Genomic DNA, 27,080 nt, shown 5'->3' with positions numbered 1-27,080 from the left:
TTCCCCATTCCACCATCTCTGCCGTGCCGAAGGTACGCCGAAACCTGATGTGCCACCCTCCATCCGCCCTGACCGCGGCCACCGTGGCGAAGTGGTTATCGCAACAGGCGAATAGGCGAGGGAAAGACAGGTGTAAGGGGGCCCTCCCCGTCCACCAGTCTAACCAAAAATACGTCCGCCTCCCATCGCGAACGAGGTGCTTAGCCCCGAGCTTGAAGTACCATTTGAGCTTCTGTAATGTATTCCAGAACTGGGACCCTTTAGTTGGGACCAGGGGGGAGAACAAGTCATTATTGCCCAGGTACTTGGCTCGGATGAGGTCTGCCCAAAGACCTTCCGCGTTATGATAGAGCTTCCAAATCCACCCTACCAAAAGCGCAATGTTCATGTTCTTGGTGTTGAGGATTCCCAACCCACCGTATTCCTTAGGTCTACAAACAGTAGCCCAGTCCACCATATGATACTTGCGCTTGTCACCAACTCCTTCCCAAAAGAATCGGCCACGAGTGGTGTTCATCGCCCCATGCGTCGAATCATAAAGAAGGTAAAGGCCCATGGCAAACATCGGTAAGCTGGAGAGACAAGAATTTGTCAGCTCTAGCCTTCCCGCCGATGTCAGGTAGAGGCCCTGCCAGGGGTCGACCCTATGTCCCACCTGGAATACCTTTTCTGGGCTCACGAATTCATGGTCCAGACTCGAGACCCGCTGCCCTTCGACCTGGGAAAAAAGGAAACGTCGCTGTTCGTATTCCTGGTGGCTATTAAGACCGGCGCTAATCCTCCACCACTACCGTCCGACCTCCTCGCTACAAATTCTCATAAATTCGTCCAATAAATCCCAGCATTCATCGAGTAGAAGCTGCTCGATTGAACTGATCCGCCGCCATCACCTCTAGGTTAAAAACTAATCGCGCTGCCCCTCTGGTCTCAACGCTGGTACCTGGATGCTCCAGATTTTAACCCCCCTTTCCTTATTTTTCAATCCCTAACATATCTTCCCAATCTAGCAGGTTGCCCTCCACCCGTTTTGATTTGATTTTGCATGCTGCTAGCTCAAAGCTCTACGATTTGTTTGGATTTATTGGTTTCTCCATGCCGCTCTGAAGATCAGAGGACATGATCATGTGTGTTGCCATCAGATTGCTCATCTGCTAGCTCAAAGCCCCGCATTCGGATCTATTGGATTCTCCATGCCCCTCTCTGAAGATCGGAAAAAGCGGCCATCATTGTGTGTACTGCCGACAGAGTGCTCAACTGATTTTGTTTTTTTGCGTTCTGCAGCTTACATCCATTCAAGATTGACGTTGCCTCTCATCGATGCATGAAGCCTGCCTGCTGCTAGAGCCGTGCTCCTGCATCTTCATAGACCCCTCTCTACCACCGTGGGAGTGTTCATGTCCTCCTTAATCAAGGGCATCTTCCTATTCATGGCCTCATTGTACCACATGCTGGATGTGATAAGCAGCAGTCCCGCTCCTCCTCCTCCAGTTATCCAGGGCTCCCGTAAATTCGAGCTGTAAGTTATCTCCTTTCCCTCCCCCTCCTCCTGTTATTGGTACATATTTATTTGTTTTTATCATGTAGTACTAAAACTATGATCTATCGTTTCAGTGCATCTTTAATTAATTAATGTCAACCATGTTTCTGTCCATGCAATGTGCCTCTAATAATGTGTATTTCCATTCTTATCTACTACCGTGTGTGTGTGTGTCCAATAAGACTTAGTGTCAGAAAAATAATAGAGATTGCCCTCCAAAGTATGAGGAGTATTTGAAGGGGAATGCTGATTTAAGTTACTGTTGTAGCTCGCAAATTTTACTATCCTAACAAATTTTTTTTTATTTCATTCTTTAGCAGACTGTTGACAGTGATCAATAGATCCACCAGTTTCTTGCTTATCCATGAAGAATCAGATTGAAGAAGGTGTGAGATCATTGCTATGTATTTACGTTTTTTTTTGTTAATGGGGTTTAACCATTTAATATATAAGTTCTCATTGCTCAAGTTGGTTTGAGAACACAATGGGATTATCTTTTTTTCAGGTAGTGTTGCAAGTTGGACAGATGATAAACCATACTGAAGTTTCTGGACTGTCTATTTTCTTTGTTGCTTCAACTGTCATTTTGTGCTTTTGCTCCATCATTATTTTGGTGATATGTGCATTATACGGTAGACAAGGTAGGAAACAATGGCTAATGTACATCAACCAACGAGTAAAAGTGACTTAGCAAGTATAGCGTTATTTGTATAAAGAGTATCTCTATTGCCGATTTGTCTTTCATGTGTGTATGTTTAATATACTTTTAGCTTGACTGATAACATCTATTACTTTATACTTCCACTTCACTTATCTAATTATCTAAAGATATATTAACATACTCCCGCAACAACGCGCGGGGTATCATCTAGTTGAATTAGTACACTAGCCAAGTTTCCAAAAGTCCGAAGTGTTGGAAAAAAGCTAGCGTGTAGTTATATATTTTAACAAGTGATAGAGATGCTTGGAGGTCGAGCCCTTATTTTGAAGGCCCAAAGTACCGGTTTTAGAGGGGCCTCTATAAACTTTTAACAAGCCAGAGTAAGGCTTAACTCTCAGGCTCCAGCCTCTTATAATTGTTCAAATCGGTGAGATTTTACAGACTAGACTATGGAGCTCTTATTCGGCGCTCAATGCGTGCACTATTCGTGCACCCGTGAAGCGTTTCGGCGGTTGGGCCAGCCCGTTAGGCTGTAAGGTGTAAGGTGTATCAGTTTACAATTTTTGGTGGTTTTTGCTGGGTTTTCACGGCTTCTTTTCAGGGTTTCCGAGATTTCGAAAAATGTTTGAATTCAAAAAATGTTCAGATTTGAAAAATATTTAAAAATAAAATATGTTCAAATTTGAAAAAAATTAAACTTGAAAAATGTTAAAAACAAAAGTTCAAATTTGAAAAAAAATGTTCAAATTTGGTTTTTTTAGGAAACCCGACGGAACCAAAAAGTATGCCAAAAACCAACCGAACCAGGAAAATTAAAGAAAACAAAAAAAAGAGAAATAAAGTGAAGAAATCGGGAAAATTCCTGCTAAATGGGTTGGCCCACCCGCGAAAACGCTTCAGGCTCCCCCGGGCTATTCGGTTATCTTCTTGAAGGGTGTGGGGTGAATGGTGGGAGTTTGATTGGAGTCGTATCCCATGCCGACACCTCTTGGCCAAGCCCTTGGCGAGGTGTTGCTTCGACTGCCATCGCTCCCTTTTCCTTCCTCTTTCTCTCTGTCAATAAATCAGCGAAGGTACCCAAGGTCTCCCCTTGCATGATGTTGATTTGGGGATTATGCCTCTGAATTGTGCTGCAAGTGTTCTCGGAGTTACTCAGCAGAGGATATGCGACGGTTGGCACCGTCTTGCCTCTGCTTCTTGTGGTCGTAGGGCGGCCATCCTGAGCCAAGTGACGACCCTTCTTCAATCTCCTGCGTGGAGGCCCCTACAAGAGTTTCTCCCTGGCGCCCAACACCTTCTCACCCCGAAGTGGTGCATGACCGGTGGCGTTACGGTGGTTGGCGGTGAAGTGCCAGATCCGGTGGAGAGGAAGGACCTGATTGCTTAAAATTTTAGCTTTAGGGTCCTCTATGCAATGTTCTAGGAATGTGTTGTATGTTCCTATTTCTTTCTGGGTCCTATTTGTAAAATGTATCCCACCGGTGATGATATAATTGCAGCAGCCAGGGTCCTTCGAGACCCCTCTATCTGTTTTTAAAAAATGGTTAGATGGAGATTTGAAGGGAGTGTCGTATGTGCATAATTTAACTGAATGTTAATATACAAAAAAAAAAACGGCACGGTTTCCTTGAGTAAACTCGACAGGAGTCCTAGGTCCCCAATGAAGGTAGACACGATCAACTCGCAGGACCAAAGTAATCTTAGTTGAGCGCAGATCCGGCAAGCTGTAGGTTTGTAATTGTACCCTTTCTACCTAGATCTCAGTCTGATCCCATCACCACACTTTTGCACTCTGCTCGTCCCCAGATCCGAACCGGCCGCGCCACTCCCCCTACCCGCTACTATCCGAAGCTGTCTCACTGACACCCGCGCGCCGCGGCGCACTCGCCCCGCTCGTCAGTGTCACTCGCTGTCCACGCGAACCCACGTACTTATCCAGATTTGTGCCCACATACCGGAGCTTCCCCACCCCAACCATCCCCATCTCCGGCCCGCCGGCGTAGGCCCCCCACCACCACTCGCCGTCCGTCCCTCGCCGCTGCCAGTAGCCGCACGAGTAGGTGCGGCCCCTCCACCCCCCATTCTCTTTCCACAAAGGAAAAAACACCCCCTCGCACGCCACCTGCTCGACCAAGAAGCCGCAGCCCATGTCGAGCGCAGCAGCCGGATCGGAGACCGGCCCGGGCACGGATCATGAGCTGCCCATGCAGCAGCCGCCGCCGCAGCAGCAGCAGCACGAGGTGGTCCTGGCCGTGGCTGAGCTGCAGGCGCCAGCGCCGGCTTCGGTGGTCGTGGCCGCGGCCGAGGTGCCGGCGCCCGTCTCGGTGGTCACCATCGTGATCTCGCAGCCGGATGAGGTGGCGCCCGAGCCCAAGGCCGTCGCCCAGGCCTCCCGGGCTCCTCTGGAGGCCGGGGACGACGTAGCCATGGCCGCCTTGGCGGCCGCAAAGGAGGCGGAGCTGGCCAGGTCCGACAGCTTCGACGAGCAATGCAGGTATACTGTCAGTTCCGAGTTTCGTGACCTGCTCGGATGTTTGGTTGGGTCCTGGTCAAGAGATTTGTGAATTGCCAACTGGAGAGGGGATACGAAAAGGGTTGTGGTTGAATCTTTTCCCGATTTGTGTGGTTGCTACGGTAGATTTAGGACGGACATGCCATTTCGCGGCTGAATTATCACTAAGGACTTAGGTAATGTAAATTTGTACTACAGATGGTACTGGTCCTCTTTCATGTGATTCTCGTATGTGATTCCTGGAGATTCTAGCAAATGGATAATGCCAAGTGGATATGTCACTATCTCGCTTCTCTACATGAGCAATGGTCACGGAGAATCAGTTATCACATCTGAGCACCTAAGGGCATCTCTAGCTGATCCCTTACAATTTATCCCCTCAAACAGCCCCTTATCCTTTAACTCGTTATACATGGTTCGCTAAAAAAAGTAGTTCCTAAATAATAGGAAGGGATCAATTGAAGTAAAATTGTATGATTATAGTGAGCATACAATAGGCCTAGAAATTCACAGTGAATCAATATCTGGATGGTTCAGCTAAATACAGCTAAATAGGGGCGAGACGAAAAAGTTCAGAATAGGAGCGAGGCGGCTGGCGAAATTGGAGGTGGGAGACTAGGCGATTTTTTCTCTAGAGAGGCCGCGGCCGAGTATATTTGAGGGTTGGCCGACCCGAGGACTAAAAACTATACACCTTAAAGCCTTCGAGGGATCGGCTTTTAGCCCCCCAAAACGAGAATTTTACTCCTCTAACCGATTTTAAGGGATGCCCTAAGACCGTGATGGTGTTAATTGTTAGTTTGTCAATACTGGTCTGCTTTAGTGTGTGTGACATTGGTAATTTCTAGGACGCTCGTAGAGTACTCTTCAGTTTATGTTATCATGTGAAAATGGGACTACACAAAGCCGTTTTAGGTGGTTAATTGTTGATTAATCAAACTAGCATCTAGTAAATTCCACGCATGTGGTTTATTGTTGATTCATCAAACTAGCCCAAAGCGACAACAACTTTGAGCACAAAGTTCAGTTGTTCGACATTCAGGATGTGAAGTCTTCTTATGTACTATAGTCAGTGCATATATTAGTATGGACTAGGGAAGCACTGTTGCATGCATATAGCTTCAATAAATCCGTCTACCTTAGTTCTTATCTATCAAAACCTTAAGGCCTTGTTTGGTACTAGTGTTTTTGTAGGATTAGTGGAGATGCTCCCCGCAGGGATTGGGTGAAATCCCTGTCTTCACGCAATCCCTTGAAATCCCCACTTATCCCCAATCCACTAGGGAGGGGTAGTGTATTTGATCTTGAGGAAAATACACTAGCGTTTGCGGATTTTTGGGGAGAAGTGGAGATAAACCAATCCAACACACTAGAACAGAACAGGTATTTGAAAATATGTGGGGATTTGGGATTAGACGGGATTAGAAAGAGTTAGTCTAGCAGCAGAGGACATCAACTTTCCCTGGCAAGGATCCATTCTCTTTGTGAGCTTTCCTACCAGAGGAAGAAAATGAGCATTGAAAAGTTTAGACTCCCCAATAGGCATGCCTAGGTACAACATAGGTAAGTGGCCTAGTCTGCAGTTCAACATCCTAGACACCCTCTTCTGCTCCTCTCATCACAACCAACCACAAAAACCTCACTTTTATGGTAATTGATCTTCATGCCAGACATATTCTCAAAGGACAGTGCTGGGCGTCCCCCGGGGGATATGATTCCCCAGCCCCCGGGTCCCCAGCCGTCGGATCAACATCATATACGGTCAGATTTGCATGTAGCAAAACAACACCTCCGGCAGCAAAAATAACACCCCGGCAGCAAATGCATGTAGCAAAAAACGGTTCGTCCATGAAAAAAAGAAAAGGTTTGAGCTTGCTGGAGTCTCGCCGGAGACCTCGCCGGAGACCCCGGAGCAAAAATCTGTGATATTGTAGCAAAAACAATCTCATCGGAGACATCGACCTAGATCTCACCGGAGACCTCGCCGGAGACTTCGCCGGAGACCTCGTAGCAAAAAAGTTGTGCTATTATAGCAAACCCAACCTCATCGGAAAATCGTAGCATAATTTTGTCCCAAAAGTAGCAAAACAGTTTTAATAATTGAAGCAAAAAAATATACTATTGTAGCATCGTGGCTTCGCAGCACTTCGAGGTAGCAAAAAATAGCAAAAGTATATATCTATGTAGCTGGCGGAGCAAAGTCCCAAATCAGGACACCATACAGTAGCAACTCGGAATACCATGTGTAGCTTCCCCGGCCAGCGTTGGTAGCACCCTTGTTGGCCAATGGTAGCACTATGGTTGGGACATCCAGGAAAGCCAGACTCACCCTGCGACGGTGCAAAAGGCAGTCATCCAGGAATCATAGCAGGAGGCGCAGAGAGCTCGGCGATGACCATGGAGTGGGCCCTAATGGAGCTCCTCCGCCGGCTGGACGCCGCAGCTGTCGCCACTGAGGAGCTCTACCGCGTCGTGAGCCCGACCGGCGGCGGCGAGCTAGGCGGGCGACGCTGTCGCGGCGCGCAGTGGCGGCCGGCCCAAACGTTGGTGGCGCCCGCAGCAGCGTCGTCGTGAGCCGCGAAGCGCGGCGGCAGCCGGCCAGCGGCGACAGGATCTCCGGCGCCCGATCTCCCATCAAGGATGCCCATGGCGGTGTGGTTTCACCCGCCTCGCCGCGCAGCGGCGGCCGGCCCCGACGTCGGTAGCACCCGCAGCAGCGTCGCCGTGGGTCACGAAGTGCGGCGGCAGCCGGCATCGACGGCAGAATCTCCGGCGCGTGGTTGTAGGCAGAGTTGAGTTGGGGAGAGAAAAAAAAGGATTCACGGGAAATGAGTGGAGGAGGAAGAAAGGCTATAGTTTTGGTGGGACCCACGATATGTACAGGACACGCGGCACGCACGCAAGGCGGGGGTTCGGACGCTGCGATCCCCCGGGGGGATCTAATCATTTTCCATTCTCAAAGCAGTATAACAAAAACTTCATGGGAAGGACATTCAAGTCAGTCAATTCTAGGAGAATTACAGTATCATCTGCATACTGCAGCAAACTCACTCCCCCTGGAACTAAATCAGGGACCAAACCTGATAAGTGTCCAGCCCCTTTAGCTGCTTTAACCATAACTGCTAAAGCTTCCACCACATAATCAAATAACAAAGGGGATAATGGATCTCCTTGCCTCACTCCCCTAGAAGTATTAAAGTAAGGTCCCTGCACACCATTTATGTTTATGGCCAAATGACCATTCCTGACTGTTTGCATTACCCAATTTATCCAAACAGAGTCAAAGCCTTTCTTCCTCAGAATTCCTTCTAAAAACTCCCAATCCACTATATCATATGCGTTCTCAAAGTCCAACTTCAAAAGAATCCCTTTCTTCCTTCTAAGTTTGATCTCATGAAGAATCTCCTCAATAACCACTACCCCATCAAGAATTTGCCTACCTTTAATGAAACCAGTTTGACAAGGATTGATAGTTGCATGTGCAATAGGAGCAAGCCTACCTTAGTAATTGATACAGTAGAAGTATTACACAGTGCTTGGGAGATAAAACTACTGGTCCATCAAACTGATAATAGTGAATTGTTTTCTCAAGTGATATGAAGTTAATGGATAGCCACAATAGCATCAGCTTGGTCTAGAGTAGATTCGAACCAGTAGACATTTCAGTGCCACCCAGTTATGGGGTTGGCTTATTCCTTATAAGCAACGTCTAGCCCTTGTGAAGTTGTTCATCAATAGGCCGTTCTTTGTTTTTCTTTTTGAACAGCAATAGGCCATTCTTTGCTAACATATGTACCTTAGAAGACTCTAAAAGAATACATTTCTTGTTACCTGTTTGCTGCTGTTTACCTTTTTTTATGTTTTCCGAAGATCTAATATGTGATACTTCCACTGCAGAGTTTGTCAGCAAAAGTCGGAAGAACCTTTGGTAGACCTTGGATGCAGATGTCGAGGTGATCTTTCAAAAGCTCACCGCACATGTATTGATGTTTGGTTCCGTACTAGAGGTTCAAACAAGTGTGAGATTTGCCAGTAAGTCCTCTTCTTAGACAGTTATTGCCAGTTGTTAATTACTTTGATTTATTGAAATTGTTCTCTTCACAGGCAGGTTGCTGTTAATATACCCCCTCCAGAGACGCAAGCAAGTGTAAGTCTTCCAATTTATACCTTATATTTTCAAGGTGTATTTACAAAATATATACTTAAAAGGTCTGAAGTTTGAAGAATATATGACATTATATATATCATCTTCTGTTGAACGCACACGCTCAAGTATCTCCTTAATATATTTAAATAACTCAAGACGTCCCGAATTGTAGTGGGCACTATGCTGCAAAACATTTAATCAAATTCCTCTTTCTGGTAGTGAATTTTGCTTGTTTTCATTGAGCAGACAAGTTATTGGGTTTGGAGGGTTGATTCAGCTTATGGAAGGGGCCGAGGAGGACGTGAAAGGGTATTTTTATGACTGGATAAGAAAATAAAAGAAACAAATTCACTGATTTTACTATCTGGCTCCAGAAATGGATTACTAATTAAATCATCATGTGCAAGTCTTCAGTTGTACAGAACTTGTGCAGTTTTCTGCTTCATATTTGACGCTCTTTCTCTTTGTATGTAGGGTTGGTTTAGCCCACTCTGGGTTGCATTTGCAATTCTGATTGGTGGTCTCTTATTGGATGTGCTGATATCTGTTTCTCTTGGCGTTTCTACCCTTCCAGTGAACATAATAATTGGTATGGAACAATATTTTGGTGTACCAGATCCTAATTACCCTTTATGTTCTGTTACCACTTACCTTTTGTTGACTTGGAAATACATGGAAAAGGAGGAGTTACCTTTTAACTCAGTTTGTTATGTGGCAAAATACAAATTACTATTGGCCTATTTCGTTGACATCCATTCTAAGGCTGTGTGCCCTCTAAGTTTGTGTTCCAGCAACACTTGGTCCCTGATAAACAATACAACTAGTCAATGGAGCAGTATTGCAACAAGTTGTACATGGAAATTGAACCACGCGTCCATAACTGATGTTTATGCTCAAAGAGTGTTAAGACCAAATATTTTGATTTTGTGTGCCTTTTGTAATCTGATGGCTTAGGGTCATCACCTGCACATGTGGCAAATCTAAATACAAATGAAGAACCGAAGTAACTAGTAGATAGGTATTCTTGCAAACTATCGATGCATATAGCAGATAAATCAAATGAAAGATGTTGTTAGCAAAAGTTGTATTAACTATATTTGAAATAAGAACACCAGATTGTGTGGCCTTCTCAACTGAAACTCCCCCTTCATCTGCAGTCAATATGATTGTAGTGGTAGGCTACTTGATTAATATGTTACTTATACTTAAGATTAGTTTGTTTATCAGTGTTGGTGCGTACAGTCTGCATTGGTTCACTTATAGAAGGTACTACACATGCGATGTTCATTGACTTAACTAGCTGATGTTTTCAGGCGTTCTTATTGTTCTCGGCTTGGGCACTGCCCTTCGACTAGCTCTCGAATGCTGCCAGGAGTTTGGCTCACGGAGAAGCATGCCAAGGATGGAAAACATGGCACCCAGCGGGTACCACCCAGGGGTATAGTTAGGCCTGTAAATAGTGTAGAGGCACTAAGTTTGCGGCAGTGCTTGGATTCTCCTTTTGGGTAGCTGGTAGCTCTTACACGTAACACATTGCTCCACGAAGACGAGCTCAAATTCAAAGCTTGTTGATTACAATGAAATCAAACTCTGACAATGTAAATATGGAGCTCCTGAGATTTATTTTTCTCAAGCTCATGTTTGTTCTGCCTCTATTAGAGATAGAGCTGCCCTATACCTTGGTTAATCCTTTATCGTGGGGCTGAACCTTGGCGTTGCCAACGACAGTGTGTGTTTGTTAAGCGATGAAGGCCACTTGCGGCCATGGCGTTCTATGACCTAGAGGTGTGGATGGCATACTGAATCCTCTGATGTGCTCTCGCGTTCAGAAGTCAGAACTGGGCAACCTGGGTTTCCAGGGCCGGCATGGCTGTCAGCCAGGAGTGGCCTGACGGCCATGCGCGAGCGGCTTGGCGTGATGACGGTGGGCTGCCGTGGTTCATCGCTGGGTTGGAGGTGGAGTGTGTGCTTCCTCGTGCTGGAAGCCGGTGGTCCACCAGGCTATGGCGGCGAGGAGGAAGAGCTGCGACGCGCGGCGGTGTGGACGACAAGATCGGCAGGCCCAATCAGGCGGGTGGTGTGGATGGTGTTCGTCAACACGGATGAAACTCCAGCCCGACTTTTGTCGGTGCCGGCAGCGACGGCGCCTGCGGGCGGCGTTCCCCTCCTTGGAGGCGTCGTCGAGTGTGTTAGCACTTTCCCATCCCCACTTTGATCTGGTGATTTCTCCAAGCGAAAGCTTAGGTTCGGAGTGAATCGACGCAATGGCGGCATTTCGTTGTCGTCCCTCTGTTGAGAGCATTGTGTTGGGAGACATAGTCGGCTGTTTCTCGTTGCGCCCTCTGGTGCTTGTCGTTGTCCAAGCTCGACATCGTCGGAGAATCCAAGACAATGCCTCTCTCGGGACCGACCAAGTCCCGCCATCTTCTACTTTGGTGGTGCGTTGACAAGGAGAGTTTTGTGGAGCTTTTGTTCTTTCGAGGTGACCGGAGTGGTTCGAGACGTGCCTTTGATGTTCGGCTTTGGATAGGCTTTTTTGTGTCGTAGTTGTAGTTCGGTGGTGGCTGTCTTTGGACTAGCCGGTGTGGAGTGGAGTGGAGTTCGTACTACGCTTGTTGTTTGCAACGAGTTGTAGTCATCTTGTATTCTATATTCTGCCTTCTATAAAGATATGGTACGGCTTCGGCGTACTCTCGAAAAAAAAGAACTGGGCAACCGAAGTCTGAATCCCTTGTTTGGAAACACTGGATTTCAGTGTATGGTAGTGTATTCTCCGCCGTGTTTTGGGTGGACATTCGATTCCCTTCTCCAACCATGAAACGCGAGTGTAAAAAGCGCGGCACCCACCTCGCCTCTTTTTTTTGCACGCAAGGAGGGGTCTAGAAGACCCCAGAGAACCATTCATTAAAGTGGCATGAATACATTTTGCAGTAAGCCCCTCGCAACAACTCGCTCTAAGAACCTAAGATTTGAAGATAGGGGCCTATACTTTACAGAAAACACCCTAGAAAGAACTATATCGATGCAATCAAGGACAAGAGTGTCTCTGCCACTCGCCGTCGGCGTCCTCAAGGCGTCGCCGCCGAGGAACAAGGGCCAACTGCTCGGGAGCCCCCTTCCGACGAGAACCCGCAATCGCGGTCCACCACCATCCTGCGGGGAACAAATCACTTCGCAGGAGAGCAGATTCGAGCACCCGCGACGGAGTCGAGCCATGGCCTCCTCATCGGAGGTTGTAGAGTTGTCGTCCTCACGGCCTTGGATAGCAACAGCGAGATCGCCAGCTGCTTGGTTGATCTCAGACGAATAGCACCATGTAGGCAGGGGTCGTCGATACTGGCCTTGGAAGGTAGTTGGTCCACCTCACCTTTCCTCCTCGCCACCACAGCAGGCCAGGAGAGCGTGCGGCCGAAGCACCCACCACCTCGAACAGCTCCGGCGACAGGAACCACCACCTCCCAGATCCAAAAACAGCAGATCTTGCCCCCACTCCACCAGGCCACCATGGCCAGCAAGGGGAGGAACAGAAGACCGCTTCACCGCATCAGATCGGCGCTCCCCTCGCCACCACGACCGGACAGGAGGGCTTCACCGACGCCGAGAGATCGGGGACGAACAGAGGCAGGAACCACCAATTATTGGGGAAGGCGGCGTTGCCGACGCTCCTTCTTCCCTCCGGCCACAGAAGCAGGAGAACGAGCAGCAACAACCCTAGAAGCATCATGGATCCGGTGGGCGGGATCCAGAATTCCGCCTCCAACTATGGGCAGATCGCCCAAAACGCCGGCAGAGGCCGGAACACACCAACAAAACCTACAGATCTAAGGAACTACTCCACCGGCGCCAACCTAAACCAACTTCAGCCAGCTATTCTGGCGGAGCGGCCGTCGGCGGCCCGGTCAACGGCGGTGGCCTCTCAAGAGTACTGTAGAGGGAGGAGAGCGGTGCGGGGGGAAATGGCTATTCGTCCTCGGCATTCTATGTCCAATTACCCACCTCGCCTCTGAAAATCAGATCAGCCCAACGTGTTTTCAGGAGTTTACTTGGGTTTACGTGACTAGAAACCAGGCTGCCAAATAGGTGTATTTTCTAGTAAAATGGATGGGCTGGTATGATACACCAGTATCCACTTAGAAACCGGGTAGCCAAACATAGCATGATGAGTTGCGAAATCGTTAGAAAAAAATCGACCTTCATGAAGGGAAATCAACTCGCTCCGCACGCGACAAGTGGCGCGCTATGGTGCTAGAAAATTCCTAGGAAATGGTCTCCCTACTCGCCACGTGTCGCAAGATGAGGACGAGGTAGGAGAGAGAAGACATGGGAGGCTTGGTTGTGTTAGCTTCTCCTTTTTATTCTAGATTCGTTTTGCAAAATAAAATATTCTGAGAACCGTAAGTCCAAATTATGAACCGTGTTTTACTTTTGAGATCCTCGGGTCAAGATCATCAAAACTAGATCCCATATTGATAGGTTTCGAGATATTTGTTTTCATACTTTCAATACTAGTATGATTGTACTCGTGATGTGTACCTAACTGTATTTGTGCCTAAACTGATATAAGTACATCTATCTTTAGTGTATTTGTTGCAGTTTTTTCCCTTTAGTCGGTAACTGTACTCGATCGTGTGCGCAATCGTTTTTGCTTGTGTGCACGACAATATTTTTGTTCCCGTACCTGCTCGTGTGCACAATTTTATGTGGTCGTGTGCGCTACTGTAATTATGTACATATAGGGCGCGTTTGATTGCCTGGACCGATTTCGTGCATGCCCGCGCCAACGAGATGGGGGGCATTGCGCGTTCGGAACGGGCCATGGGCCACTTTCGGCCGGTCGTTTGGTAGCCCGTGAGCCCTTTTGCGCACCGGAGAAGGAACCCAGGCCCCATCGATTGGTTGCCCGTTTCCAGCCCATCTTTCACGCAGGAAAACAGGAATCTGCTGTTTGGTTGCTCAAATCACAAGTCCATATCCTTACCACAATTCAAATATGGTGAGATTACCATGGCATGGCATCTTACATACGATCAGAGACCACTCAGAAGAAGAAGATCACCCCGATCACCACGACGAGGAAGGCGATGATGTAATCTTTCACCCGGCTAGGATGTACCTCCGGCGGTGCTCCTTGTAGAGCATATACTTCCTATGGCGGCAGCTGTGCTAATGGCACTGCCTCATCGATGACATGATCTTCCTACAGCTCCTCTTGCAGGAAGCTGAGGTACTCTTGCTGTGCCTCCTCCAATGTTGCATATCCTCGGTAGCTGTTGTTGGAGTAGCCATTGACCTGATCTTGATAGACTCTCCATGAGCTGTAGATTCCTCGAACCCGGCCGTGAAACACCACATACCACTAGCATGGCAAAAGAAGAAGTTAGCAATCACAACAATGAAGCAATTCATACATGAGCAATAGAACAAGACAAGTGTTGACATCAAATCTGAAACTAACAAGGGCATGCATATCATTTCAAAAGTCAATCAGAAGTTTATCCTACACTACCGTGGTGTCGTCCTACCACCACAACAAAAGTGGGTGTCTCATCCTAACACCGCAAAGTTCACCATCACCTGAGGGGTTAGTATATACCACCTCATAATACTTACAAAAGGGGGCCAAATGTTTTTCATCCTAGCTACTGCCAGAATATACATCATCATCATCATCATCATCACCATCTCCATGCATGCAACCCTGATCCACCGCCTCAAGGGCACCACTACTTCTTGCCGTGGTACTTGCCAAGGTAGTTCCTCAGCTAGAGGACGCGGTGTGGCTCGATCATGCCGATGAAGCTGGATCCCTGGGCCTTGTGGTCGACGAGGTGGCTGAGGGCAACCATCAGATCATCCTCGGTGAAGCCAAGCATGTACATGACCGCATTGTACAGGTCAGGGTGCATGTCCGTGGGCTTGTTCGCCCTGATGGCCTGTGCGACCTCCTTCACAGCAACAGTCATGTTGGTGAAGGCCACCAGCTCATCATCGGCGAAGGCACCTCTCTTCCTTTTGCCGACGGTCGGCTTCTCAGGCGCGTCGGTGGGCTTGTAAGAATCTAGATTGACCGTGTCGGACTCCTGGGTGTCAGCATCCTCAGGTGCAGGAGGTGGTGCAGGCGAGCCCAGGGGCTCACTGGATCCCATGGCGTACTTGCAGGTGGTGAGGCCGAAGGAGAAGATGGTGTGCATCTCATCGTAGTTGGCGATGGGCACATTCAGGAACTCCGCGTCCTTTGGGTGATACTACAATACGAAGGGACAAACTAGTTCTGCTCGTGGCTGATCAAGAAAGTTAGTGAGGACGACTGAGTTAGTGAGGTGCTCACCGTGACGTGCCCGCAGTAGTGCTCACCCTCAAGGACGGTGCATTTGGTGTCCTCGCACCATTGAGCACCACTTAGATCGCGGAGCCTGCTAATGGTGATCCACCTCTGCCTCCACTTCCTCAGGTGGTTGTACACCTGAGTGGAGCAGACGGTCACACCACAGTGGTCAGCTAGGCCCTTCGCCACAGTATTGAGATGTACTTCCTTGAAGCCTTTGTCAGTTCTCACTCCGCTCTGGATCAAGCCGCACATCTTCTCCAACACGAAGCTGGACATGAAAGGAAGCCTTTTCATGGTGGCATTCCTTTCCTGCCCGGTCTTCAACAAGGCCCTCTCCACTTCCATACGGTTCTTGTTCTTCTTAGAGGTGGCCAGCCTAGCCTCCACCTCTGCCACTACCTGAGCCACCAGGTCAGACATCGGCAGAGGGGTGACCTCAGACTCAAATGTGGGCTGCGAATCGGGAACTTGGGAATGGATCTGAGAGTCCCCAACGTAGACAAGTGCCTGGCTAAACTCATCGCAGAAAGAGTCCTACACACATCGTAATACAACCTAAATCAGACAAGCAGTTCATTGCAACGATGAATAGCACAAACCTTGCAAGATCACGACAGGTGAGCACATTTTTGACTAACCCCTGGTACAAGAACAAACCCTAGGCAAGATCATGGCAGGTGAGCACATTTTGGACTAACCCCTGGTTCAAGAACAAACCCAAGGCAAGATCATGGCAGGTGAGCACATTTTGGACTAACCCCTGCTACAAGACCAAACCCTAGGCAAGATCTGACAAGTCCTAACCTAGATCTAAACATCACCACGGAACAGGGATAAGGGATGGCTTACAGTCATGGCCGGAGGTGAAGATGCGTTGGACCAGGAGGTAGCCCAGATGTACTCGCCGCCGCCGCAGCTGCAACCGTCGCCGACCGGAGATGCATGCGCCTCTTATCTGCTTGCCGACGGGAGGAGGAGCTCGAAATTTGGGGGGGGGGGGGGCAGTGGAGGAGGGGGTAGAAATAGGCCATGGCGAGTGACGGGAGGTGACATAATCCATCCCGCCCCCTTTTCGCTTTTCGCCGATGCGCGCCGCAGCTCCCGCCATCTCCATCCTCGTCTCCGCCTGTGCGCCGAAGATTCCACTTTGCATCAGCGGGCGTGGAGATTTGCCTGCATCGCTTGAAACTGCCGAACCGGGCGTTCCTCCAGGGCCTGGCCCGATACTGCTTTCGGAAGCGAAACATTGATACATGGTTATTATATATCTTTGTGTTTATGATAATGTTTGCATACCATGCTATAATTGTATTAACCGAAACATTGATACATGTGTGTTATGTGAACAACAAGGAGTCCCTAGTAAGCCTCTTGTATAACTAGCTTGTTGATTAATAGATGATCATAGTTTCATGATCATGAACATTGGATGTTATTAACAAACAAGGTTATGTCATTATGTGAATGATGTAATGGACACACCCAATTAAGCGTAGCATAAGATCATGTCATTAAGTTATTTGCTATAAGCTTTCGATACATAGTTACCTAGTCCTTTCGACCATGAGATCATGTAAATCACTTATACCGGAAGGGTACTTTGATTACATCAAACACCACTGCGTAAATGGGTGGTTATAAAGATGTGATTAAGTATCCGGAAAATATGAGTTGAGGCATATGGATCAACAGTGGGATTTGTCCATCCCGATGACGCATAGATATACTCTAGGCCCTCTCTGTGGAATGTCGTCTAATTAGCTTGCAAGCATATGAATGGTTCATAAGAGATGACATATCACGGTATGTGTAAAGAGTACTTGTCAGGAGACGAGGTTGAATGAGGTATAGAGATACCGATGATCAAACCTCGGGCAAGTAAAATATCGCGTGACAAAGGGAATCAGTATCGTGTGTGAATGGTTTAGTCGATCACTAAAGTCATCATTGAATATGTGGGAGCCATTATGGATCTCCATATCCCGCTATTGGTTATTGGTCGGAGAGAAGTCTCAACCATGTCTACATAGTTCGCGAACCGTAGGGTGACACACTTAAGGTTTGATGTCGTTTAAGTAGATATGGAAATATGGAATGGAGTTCGAAGTTTTGTTCGGAGTCTTGGATGGGATCCAGGACATCACGAGGAGGTTCGGAATGGTCCGGAGAATAAGATTCATATATAGGAAGTCATTTTCTAGGTTTGAAAATGATTCGGTATTTTTTCTGGAAGGTTCTAGAAGGTTCTAGAAGAGTCCGGAAGAAATCAGCATGGAAGAGAGGGACTCTACCCACCTTGGCCGGCCAGCCTAAGGGAGGAGGAGTCCCAAGTGGACTCCTCCCCATGGTGGCCGGCCACCCCACCAAAGGAAAGGGGGGAGTCCCACTCCCCCTAGGTTTGGTCATATGGAAGGTTTTATGTTGGGGTCTTATTCGGAGACTTTTGACCTAATCTTTGGGGATTTCCACCTATATAATGAGGAGGAGAGGGAGGGGGCAGCCACTCTTGGCCGCACCACCTAGGGCTGCCCTTGGCCGGCGCCTTAGCCACCCCCTCTCCCCAAACCCTAGCCTCTCCTCCTTAATACGTCTCCAACGTATCGATGATTTATTATGTTCCATGCTTGTTTTATGATGATACTCACATGTTTTATACATACTTCATGTCATATTTATGCATTTTCCCGCACTAACCTATTAACAAGATGCCGAAGAGCCAGTTGCCGTTTTCTGCTGTTTTTGGTTTCAGAAATCCTAGTAAGGAAATATTCTCGGAATTGGACGAAATCAACGCCCAGGGTCTTATTTTTCCACGAAGCTTCCAGAAGTCCGAAAGGGAAATGAAGTGGGGCGACAAGGCGCCGCCACACTAGGGCGGCGCGGCCCAAGGGGGGCCCGCGCGGCCCTAGCGTGTGGCCCCCTCGTCAGCCCTCCGACTCCGCCCTTCCGCCTACTTAAAGTCTTCGTCGCGAATACCCCAGTACTGAGAGCCACGATACGGAAAACCTTCCAGAGACGCCGCCGCCGCCAATCCCATCTCCGGGGATTCAGGAGATCGCCTCCGGCACCTTGCCGGAGAGGGGAATCATCTCCCGAAGGACTCTTCACCGCCATGGTCGCCTCCGGAGTGATGTGTGAGTAGTTCACCCCTGGACTATGGGTCCATAGAAGTAGCTAGATGGTCATCTTCTCCTCATTGTGCTATCATTGTCGGATCTTGTGAGCTGCCTAACATGATCAAGATCATCTATTTGTAATGCTACATGTTGCGTTTGTTGGGATCCGATGAATATGGAATGCTATGTTATGTTGATTATCAATCTATCATCTATGTGTTGTTTATGATCTTGCATGCTCTCCGTTATTAGTAGAGGCTCTGGCCAAGTCGTTACTTGTAACTCCAAGAGGGAGTATTTATGCTCGATAGTGGGTTCATGCCTCCATTAAATGCAGGACGATGACAGAAAGTTCTAAGGTTGTGGATGTGCTGTTGCCACTAGGGATAAAACATCAATGCTATGTCTAAGGATATTTGTGTTGATTACATTACGCACCATACTTAATGCAATTGTCTGTTGTTTGCAACTTAATACTGGAAGGGGTTCGGATGATAACCTGAAGGTGGACTTTTTAGGCATAGATGCATGCTGGATAGTGGTCTATGTACTTTGTCGTAATGCCCAATTGAATTTCACACTACTCATCATAATATGTATGTGCATTGTCATGCCATCTTTATTTGTCAATTGCCCGACTGTAATTTGTTCACCCAACATGCTATTTATCTTATGGGAGAGACACCTCTAGTGAACTGTGGACCCCGGTCCATTCTTTTATATCGAATACAATCTACTGCAATACTCGTTCTACTGTTCTCTGTAAACATCATCATCCACACTATACATCTAATCCTTTGTTATAGCAAGCCGGTGAGATTGACAACCTCACTATCACGTTGGGGCAAAGTAATTTGGTTGTGTTGTGCAGGTTCCACGTTGGCGCCGGAATCCCTGGTGTTGCGCCACACTACACTCCGCCGCCATCAACCTTCAACGTGCTTCTTGGCTCCTACTGGTTCGATAAACCTTGGTTTCTTACTGAGGGAAACTTACTGCTGTACGCATCACACCTTCCACTTGGGGTTCCCAACGGTCGCGTGCTGTACGCGTGTCAAGCTAAATTTCTGGCGCAGTTGCCGGGGATATCAAGACACGCTGCAAGGGGAGTTTCCACTTCCAATCTCTTTACTTTGTTTTTGTCTTGCTTTATTTTATTTACTTCTTTGTTTTCTGCACTATATCAAAATACAAAAAAAAAATTAGTTACTTGCTTTACTTTATTTACTATCTTGTTTGCGTTCTCCATATTAAAAACACAAAAAAATTAGTTACTTACATTTACTTTATCTAGTTTGCTTTATTTACTATTGCTAAAATGGGTACTCCTGAAAATACTAAGTTGTGTGACTTCACAAACACAAATAATAATGATTTCTTATGCACACCTATTGCTCCACCTGCTACTACAGTAGAATTCTTTGAAATTAAACCTGCTTTACTAAATCTTGTTATGAGAGAGCAATTTTCTGGTGTTAGTTCTGATGATGCTGCTGCCCATCTTAATAATTTTGTTGAACTATGTGAAATGCAAAAGTATAAGGATGTAGATGGTGACATTATAAAATTAAAATTGTTTCCTTTCTCATTAAGAGGAAGAGCTAAAGATTGGTTGCTATCTTTGCCTAAGAATAGTATTGATTCATGGACTAAATGTAAGGATGCTTTCATTGGTAGATATTATCCTCCTGCTAAAATTATATCTTTGAGAAGTAGCATAATGAATTTTAAGCAATTGGATAATGAGCATGTTGCACAAGCATGGGAAAGAATGAAATCTTTGGTTAAAAATTGCCCAACCCATGGACTGACTACTTGGATGATCATCCAAACCTTTTATGCAGGACTGAATTTTTCTTCGCGGAACCTATTGGATTCAGCTGCTGGAGGTACTTTTATGTCCATCACTCTAGGCACCGCAACAAAGCTTCTTGATGATATGATGATTAATTACTCTGAATGGCACATGGAAAGAGCTCCACAAGGTAAGAAGGTAAATTCTGTTGAAGAAACCTCTTCCTTGAGTGATAAGATTGATGCTATTATGTCTATGCTTGTGAATGGTAGAACTAATGTTGATCCTAATAATGTTTCTTTAGCTTCATTGGTTGCCCAAGAAGAACATGTTGATGTGAACTTCATTAAAAATAATAATTTCAACAACAATGCTTATCGAAATAATTCTAGTAACAACTATAGGCCATATCCTTATAATAATGGTAACGGTTATGGTAATTCTTATGAGAATTCTTACAACAATAATAGAAATACAACCCCTGGTCTTGAAGCCATGCTTAAATAATTTATTCGTACACAAACTTCTTTTAACAAATCTGTTGAAGAAAAGCTTGGGAAAATTGATATACTTGCTTCTAAAGTTGATTGTCTTGCTGCTGATGTTGATCTTTTGAAATCGAAAGTTATGCCTAATGAAAATAAAGATATTAAGTCATTTGCTACAGCAAACGCCATCCAAGTTAGAATTAATGAGAATATTAGATTGATGGCCGAATTGCGTGCTAGGTGGGAAAAAGAAGAAAATGCTAAAGAGGATAATATAGCTAAAGTTTGGACTATTACCACCACTAGCAATGCTAATTATTCACATGTTGACACACCTCCTACTATCAATGGTAAAATAATTGGTGTTGGCAATGTTTCTACTTCTACTGCAAAGTGTGCAAAACTGCATGAAACTGCTAAAACTGCTGAAACTGCTTGTGATAAAACTGCTGAATTTTTTTCCAATATTGGGGACAATGATCCCATTGCTTTAGATCATAATGGTTTAGATTTTGATGATTGTCACATCTCTGAAGTTATAAAGTTCTTACAAAAACTTGCTAAAAGTCCTAATGCTAGTGCTATAAATTTGGCATTTACGAAACATATTACAAATGCTCTCATAAAAGCTAGAGAAGAGAAACTAAAACTTGAAACTTCTATTCCTAGGAAGTTAGAAGATGGTTGGGAGCCCATCATTAAGATGAAGGTCAATGATTTTGATTGTAATGCTTTATGTGATCTTGGTGCAAGTATTTCCGTTATGCCTAGGAAAATCTATAATATGCTTGACTTGCCACCATTGAAAAATTGTTATTTGGATGTTAATCTTGCTGATAATTCTACAAAGAAACCTTTGGGGAGGATTGATAATGTTCACATTACGGTTAACAATAACCTTGTCCCCGTTGATTTTGTTGTGTTGGATATTGAATGCAATGCATCTTGTCCCATTATATTGGGAAGACCTTTTCTTCGAACTGTTGGTGCTATTATTGATATGAAGGAAGGTAATATTAAATATCAATTTCCTCTCAAGAAAGGTATGGAAAACTTCCCTAGAAAGAGAATGAAGTTACCTTTTGATTCTATCATTAGAACAAATTATGATGTTGATGCTTCGTCTCTTGATGTTACTTGATTCACACTTTCTGCACCTAGCTGAAAGGCGTTAAAGAAAAGCGCTTATGGGAGACAACCCATGATTTTACTTCTGCACTTTTATTTTATATTTGAGTCTTGGAAGTTGTTACTACTGTAGCAACCTCTCCTTATCTTTATTTTATTGCATTGTTGTGCCAAGTAAAGTCTTTGATAGTGAGGTTCATACTAGATTTGGATTACTGCGCAGAAACAGATTTCTTGCTGTCACGAATTTGGGAAGTGTTCTCTGTAGGTAACTCATAAAAATCTTCCAATTTACGTGTGTAATCCTCAGATATGTAGGCAACTTTCATTCAATTTGAGCATTTTCATTTGAGCAAGTCTGGTGCACCTAAAAAATTCGTCTTTACGGACTGTTCTGTTTTGACAGATTCTAGCTTTTATTTCGCATTGCCCGTTTTGCTATGTTTGATGGATTTCTTTATTCCATTAACTTTCAGTAGCTTTGTGCAATGTCCAGAAGTGTTAAGAAGGATTATGTCACCTCTGAACATGTGAATTTTGATTATGCACTAACCCTCTAATGAGTTGTTTTGAGTTTGGTGTGGAGGAAGTTTTCAAGGATCAAGAGAGGAGGATGATACAATATGATCAAGGAGAGTGAAAGCTCTAAGCTTGGGGATGCCCCCGTGGTTCATCCCTGCATATTTCAAGAAGTCTCAAGCATCTAAGCTTGGGGATGCCCAAGGCATCCCCTTCTTCATCGACAACATTATCAGGTTCCTCTAGTGAAACTATATTTTTATTCCGTCACATCTTATGTGCTTTACTTGGAGCGTTTGTATGTTTTTGTTTTTGTTTTGTTTGAATAAGATTGGATCCTAGCATTCATTGTGTGGGAGAGAGACACGCTCCGCTGTTTCATATGAACATATATGTTCTTAGCTTTATTCTTGATGTTCATGGCGAAGGTTTAAACTGCTTCGTTAATTGCTATATGGTTGGAAACGGGAAATGCTACATGTGGTAATTGGTATAATGTCTTGGATAATTTGATACTTGGCAATTGTTGTGCTCATATGGATCATGTTTAAGCTCTTGCACCATATACTTTGCACCTATTAGTGAAGAAATACATAGAGCTTGCTAAAATTTGGTTTGCATGATTGGTCTCTCTAAGGTCTAGATATTTTCTGGTAAGGTGTTTGAGCAACAAAGAAGACAGTGTAGAGTCTTATAATGCTTGAAATATGTTCTTATGTGAGTTTTGTTGTACCGGTTAATACTTGTGTTTGCTTCAAACAACCTTGCTAGCCTAAGCCTTGTATTGAGAGGGATTACTTCTCGTGCATCCAAATCCTTGAGCCAATAACTATGCCATTTGTGTCCACCATACCTACCTACTACATGGTATTTCTCTGCCATTCCAAAGTAAATTGCTTGAGTGCTACCTTTAAAATTCCATTCTTTGCCTTTGCAATATATAGCTCATGGGAAAAATAGCCTAAAAACTATTGTGGTATTGAATATGTACTTATGTATCTTATTTCTTATTAAGTTGCTTGTTGTGCGATAACCATGTTCCTGGGGACGCCATCAACTATCTTTGTTGAATATCATGTGAGTTGCTATGCATGTTCGTCTGGTCTGAAGTAAGGGTGATTTATCATGAGTTGAATGGTTTGAGCATGCATATTGTTAGAGAAGAACATTGGGCCGCTAACTAAAGCCATGATCCATGGTGGAAGTTTCAGTTTTGGACAACAATCCTCAATCTCTAATGAGAATATTATTTGTTGTTGAATGCTTATGCATTAAAGAGGAGTCCATTATCTGCTATGTTGTCCCGGTATGGATGTCTAAGTTGAGAATAATCAAAAGCGAGAAATCCAATGCGAGCTTTCTCCTTAGACCTTTGTACAGGCGGCATAGAGGTACCCCTTTGTGATACTTGGTTAAAACATATGTATTGCGATGATAATCCATGTAAATCCGAGCTAATTAGGACAATGTGCAGGCACTATTGGTAATCTATGCATGAGGCTTGCAACTTGTAAGATATCTTATACATAACACATATGCTTTATTACTACCGTTGACAAAATTGTTTCTTGTTTTCAAAATAAAATCTCTAGCACAAATATAGCAATCCATGCTTCGCTATTCGAAGGGCCATTCTTTTACTTTCATGTTGAGTCAGTTTACCTATTTCCTTCCATCTTAGAAGCAAACACTTCTGTTAACTGTGCATTGATTCTTACATATTTGCATGTTTGCATTCATCATATTACTTTATGTTGACAACTATCCATGAGATATACATGTTACAAGTTGAAAGCAACCGCTGAAACTTAATCTTCCTTTGTGTTGTTTCAATTCCTTTACTTTGAATTTACTACTTTATGAGTTAACTCTTATGCAAGACTTATTGATGCTTGTCTTGAAAGTACTATTCATGAAAAGTCTTTGCTATATGATTCAGTTGTTTAACCATTGTCTTTACCATTGCTTCGAATCGCTGCATTCAGTACATGTGCTTACAATAGTATTGATCAAGATTATGATAGCATGTCACTTCATAAATTATCTTTGTTATCATTTACCTACTCGGGGACGAGTAGGAACTAAGCTTGGGAATGCTGATACGTCTCCAACGTATCGATAATTTCTTATGTTCCATGCTTGTTTTATGATGATACTCACATGTTTTATACATACTTTATGTCATATTTATGCATTTTCCGGCACTAACCTATTAACAAGATGCCGAAGAGCCAGTTGTTGTTTTCTGCTGTTTTTGGTTTCAGAAATCCTAGTAAGGAAATATTCTCGGAATTGGACGAAATCAACGCCCAGGGTCTTATTTTTCCACGAAGCTTCCAAAAGTCCGAAAGGGAAACGAAGTGGGGCGACGAGGCGCCGCCACACTAGGGCGGCGCGGCCCTAGCGTGTGGCCCCCTCGTCAGCCCTCCGACTCCGCCCTTCCGCCTACTTAAAGTCTTCGTCGCGAATACCCCAGTACCGAGAGCCACGATACGGAAAACCTTCTAGAGACTCCACCGCCGCCAATCCCATCTCGGGGGATTCAGGAGATCGCCTCCGGCACCCTGCCGGAGAGGGGAATCATCTCCCGGAGGACTCTTCACCGCCATGGTCGCCTCCGGAGTGATGTGTGAGTAGTTCACCCCTGGACTATGGGTCCATAGCAGTAGCTAGATGGTCATCTTCTCCTCATTGTGCTATCATTGTCGGATCTTGTGAGCTGCCTAACATGATCAAGATCATCTATTTATAATGCTACATGTTGCGTTTGTTGGGATCCGATGAATATGGAATGCTATGTTATGTTGATTATCAATCTATCATCTATGTGTTGTTTATGATCTTGCATGCTCTCCGTTATTAGTAGAGGCTCTGGCCAAGTCGTTACTTGTAACTCCAAGAGGGAGTATTTATGCTCGATAGTGGGTTCATGCCTCCATTAAATCTGGGACAGTGACAGAAAGTTCTAAGGTTGTGGATGTGCTGTTGCCACTAGGGATAAAACATCAATGCTATGTCTAAGGATATTTGTGTTGATTACATTATGCACCATACTTAATGCAATTGTCTGTTGTTTGCAACTTAATACTGGAAGGGGTTCGGATGATAACCTGAAGGTGGACTTTTTAGGCATAGATGCATGCTGGATAGCGGTCTATGTACTTTGTCGTAATGCCCAATTGAATTTCACACTACTCATCATAATATGTATGTGCATTGTCATGCCATCTTTATTTGTCAATTGCCCAACTGTAATTTGTTCACCCAACATGCTATTTCTTATCGGAGAGACACCACTAGTGAACTGTGGACCCCTGTCCATTCTTTACATCGAATACAATCTACTGCAATACTCGTTCTTACTGTTTTCTGCAAACATCATCATCCACACTATACATCTAATCCGTTGTTACAGCAAGCCGATGAGATTGACAACCTCACTGTCACGTTGGGGCAAAGTATTTTGGTTGTGTTGTGCAGGTTCCACGTTGGCGCCAGAATTCGTGGTGTTGCGCCGTACTACACTCCGCCGCCATCAACCTTCAACGTGCTTCTTGGCTCCTACTGGTTCGATAAACCTTGATTTCTTACTGAGGGAAACTTACTGTTGTACGCATCACACCTTCCACTTGGGTTCCCAACGGTCGCGTGCTGTACGCGTGTCACTCCTCCACATAATACTCCCGCAGCGCATAGGCGAAGCCCTGCCGGAGTTCTCCACCACCACCGCCACCACGCCGTCATGCTGCCGGGATTCCGAGGAGGATCTACTAATTCCGCTGCCCGCTGGAACGGGGAGAAGGACGTCGTCTTCATCAACACTGAATGTGTGACCGAGTACGGAGGTGCTGCCCAATTGTGGCACCGTCAAGATCTTCTACGCGCTTTTGAAAGCGGCAAGTGATCGTCTACCGCAGCAACGAGAGCCTCCTCTTGTAGGCTTTGGAAATCTTCAAGGGTTAGTCTCGTTCATCCCCTCGTTGCTACCGTCTTCTAGATTGCATCTTGGCTTGGATTGCGTTCTCGCGGTAGGAATTTTTTTGTTTTCTATGCTACGAATCCCATCAGTGGTATCTGATACGTCTCCAACGTATCTATAATTTCTGATGTTCCATGCTTGTTTTATGACATTACTTACATGTTTTGTTCACACTTTATATCGTTTTGATGCGTTTTCCGGAACTAACCTATTGACGAGATGCCGAAGTGCCAGTTCTTGTTTTCTACTGTTTTTGGTTTCAGAAATCCTAGTAAGGAAATATTCTCGGAATTGGACGAAATCAACGCCCAACATCTTATAATTGCACGAAGCTTCCAGAACACCCGAGAGGCACCAGAGGTGGGCCACAGGGCCACCAGACGCCAGGCTGGCGCGGCCAGAGGGGGGGCCGCACCCCCCTATTGTGTCACCGCCTCGTCAGCCTTCCGACTCCGCCTCTTCGCCTATTTAAAGGCCCCTGACCTAAATCTTCGAGACGGAAAAGCCACGGTACGAGAAACCTTCCAGAGCCGCTGCCATCGCGAAGCCAAGATCTGGGGGACAGGAATCTCTGTTCCGGCACGCCGCCGGGACGGGGAAGTGCCCCCGGAAGGCATCTCCATCGACACCACCGCCATCTTCATCACCGCTGCTGTCTCCCATGAGGAGGGAGTAGTTCTCCATCGAGGCTAAGGGGCTGTACCGGTAGCTATGTGGTTAATCTCTCTCCTATGTACTTCAATACAATGATCTCATGAGATGCCTTACATGATTGAGATTCATATGAGTTTTGTATCATAATTCATCTATGTGCTACTCTAGTGATGTTATTAAAGTACTCTATTCCTCCTCCATGATGTAATGGTGACA

General features: G+C 45.6%; 2 protein-coding genes and 1 long non-coding RNA gene across 7 annotated transcripts; 2 read left to right on the top strand and 1 right to left on the bottom strand.

Moving 5' to 3' along the window:
- Positions 1 to 728: 728 nt before the first annotated feature.
- Positions 729 to 2,270, top strand: LOC127300786 (uncharacterized). Of its 4 annotated transcripts, none has more exons than XR_007851542.1 (3): positions 729 to 1,516; positions 1,858 to 1,923; positions 2,043 to 2,270. It is a non-coding gene; the product is annotated as an uncharacterized lncRNA (long non-coding RNA). The 4 variants fall into 4 exon arrangements; XR_007851553.1 differs by having other exon boundaries at positions 1,855 to 1,923; XR_011742219.1 differs by having other exon boundaries at positions 1,858 to 2,270.
- A 1,808-nt stretch (positions 2,271 to 4,078) lies between these two features.
- LOC127300772 (uncharacterized) lies at positions 4,079 to 10,490 on the top strand. Of its 2 annotated transcripts, XM_051330947.1 has the most exons (6): positions 4,083 to 4,692; positions 8,608 to 8,742; positions 8,815 to 8,857; positions 9,104 to 9,166; positions 9,332 to 9,446; positions 10,171 to 10,490. In XM_051330947.1, the coding sequence occupies exons 1-6, from the start codon at positions 4,346 to 4,348 to the stop codon at positions 10,299 to 10,301; spliced, it is 834 nt and encodes a 277-aa protein (XP_051186907.1). In that variant the 5' UTR covers positions 4,083 to 4,345; the 3' UTR covers positions 10,302 to 10,490. The 2 variants fall into 2 exon arrangements, with proteins under 2 accessions (XP_051186916.1, XP_051186907.1); XM_051330956.2 differs by lacking the exon at positions 9,104 to 9,166 and having other exon boundaries at positions 4,079 to 4,692.
- A 4,129-nt stretch (positions 10,491 to 14,619) lies between these two features.
- Positions 14,620 to 16,040, bottom strand: LOC127333053 (uncharacterized). The gene is made up of 3 exons (XM_051359373.1): positions 16,035 to 16,040; positions 15,186 to 15,719; positions 14,620 to 15,102 (listed from the first exon to the last, which is right to left on the bottom strand). Exons 1-3 carry the CDS (start codon positions 16,038 to 16,040, stop codon positions 14,620 to 14,622), a joined length of 1,023 nt encoding a protein of 340 aa, XP_051215333.1.
- Between the last annotated feature and the right edge of the window lie 11,040 nt (positions 16,041 to 27,080).

The sequence above is a fragment of the Lolium perenne genome, chromosome 1 (genome assembly GCF_019359855.2).
Source record: "Lolium perenne isolate Kyuss_39 chromosome 1, Kyuss_2.0, whole genome shotgun sequence".
Classification (NCBI taxonomy): domain Eukaryota; kingdom Viridiplantae; phylum Streptophyta; class Magnoliopsida; order Poales; family Poaceae; genus Lolium; species Lolium perenne.
The sequence above is the reverse complement of the archived record's forward strand: the minus strand, read 5'-3'. Positions and strand labels throughout refer to the sequence as shown.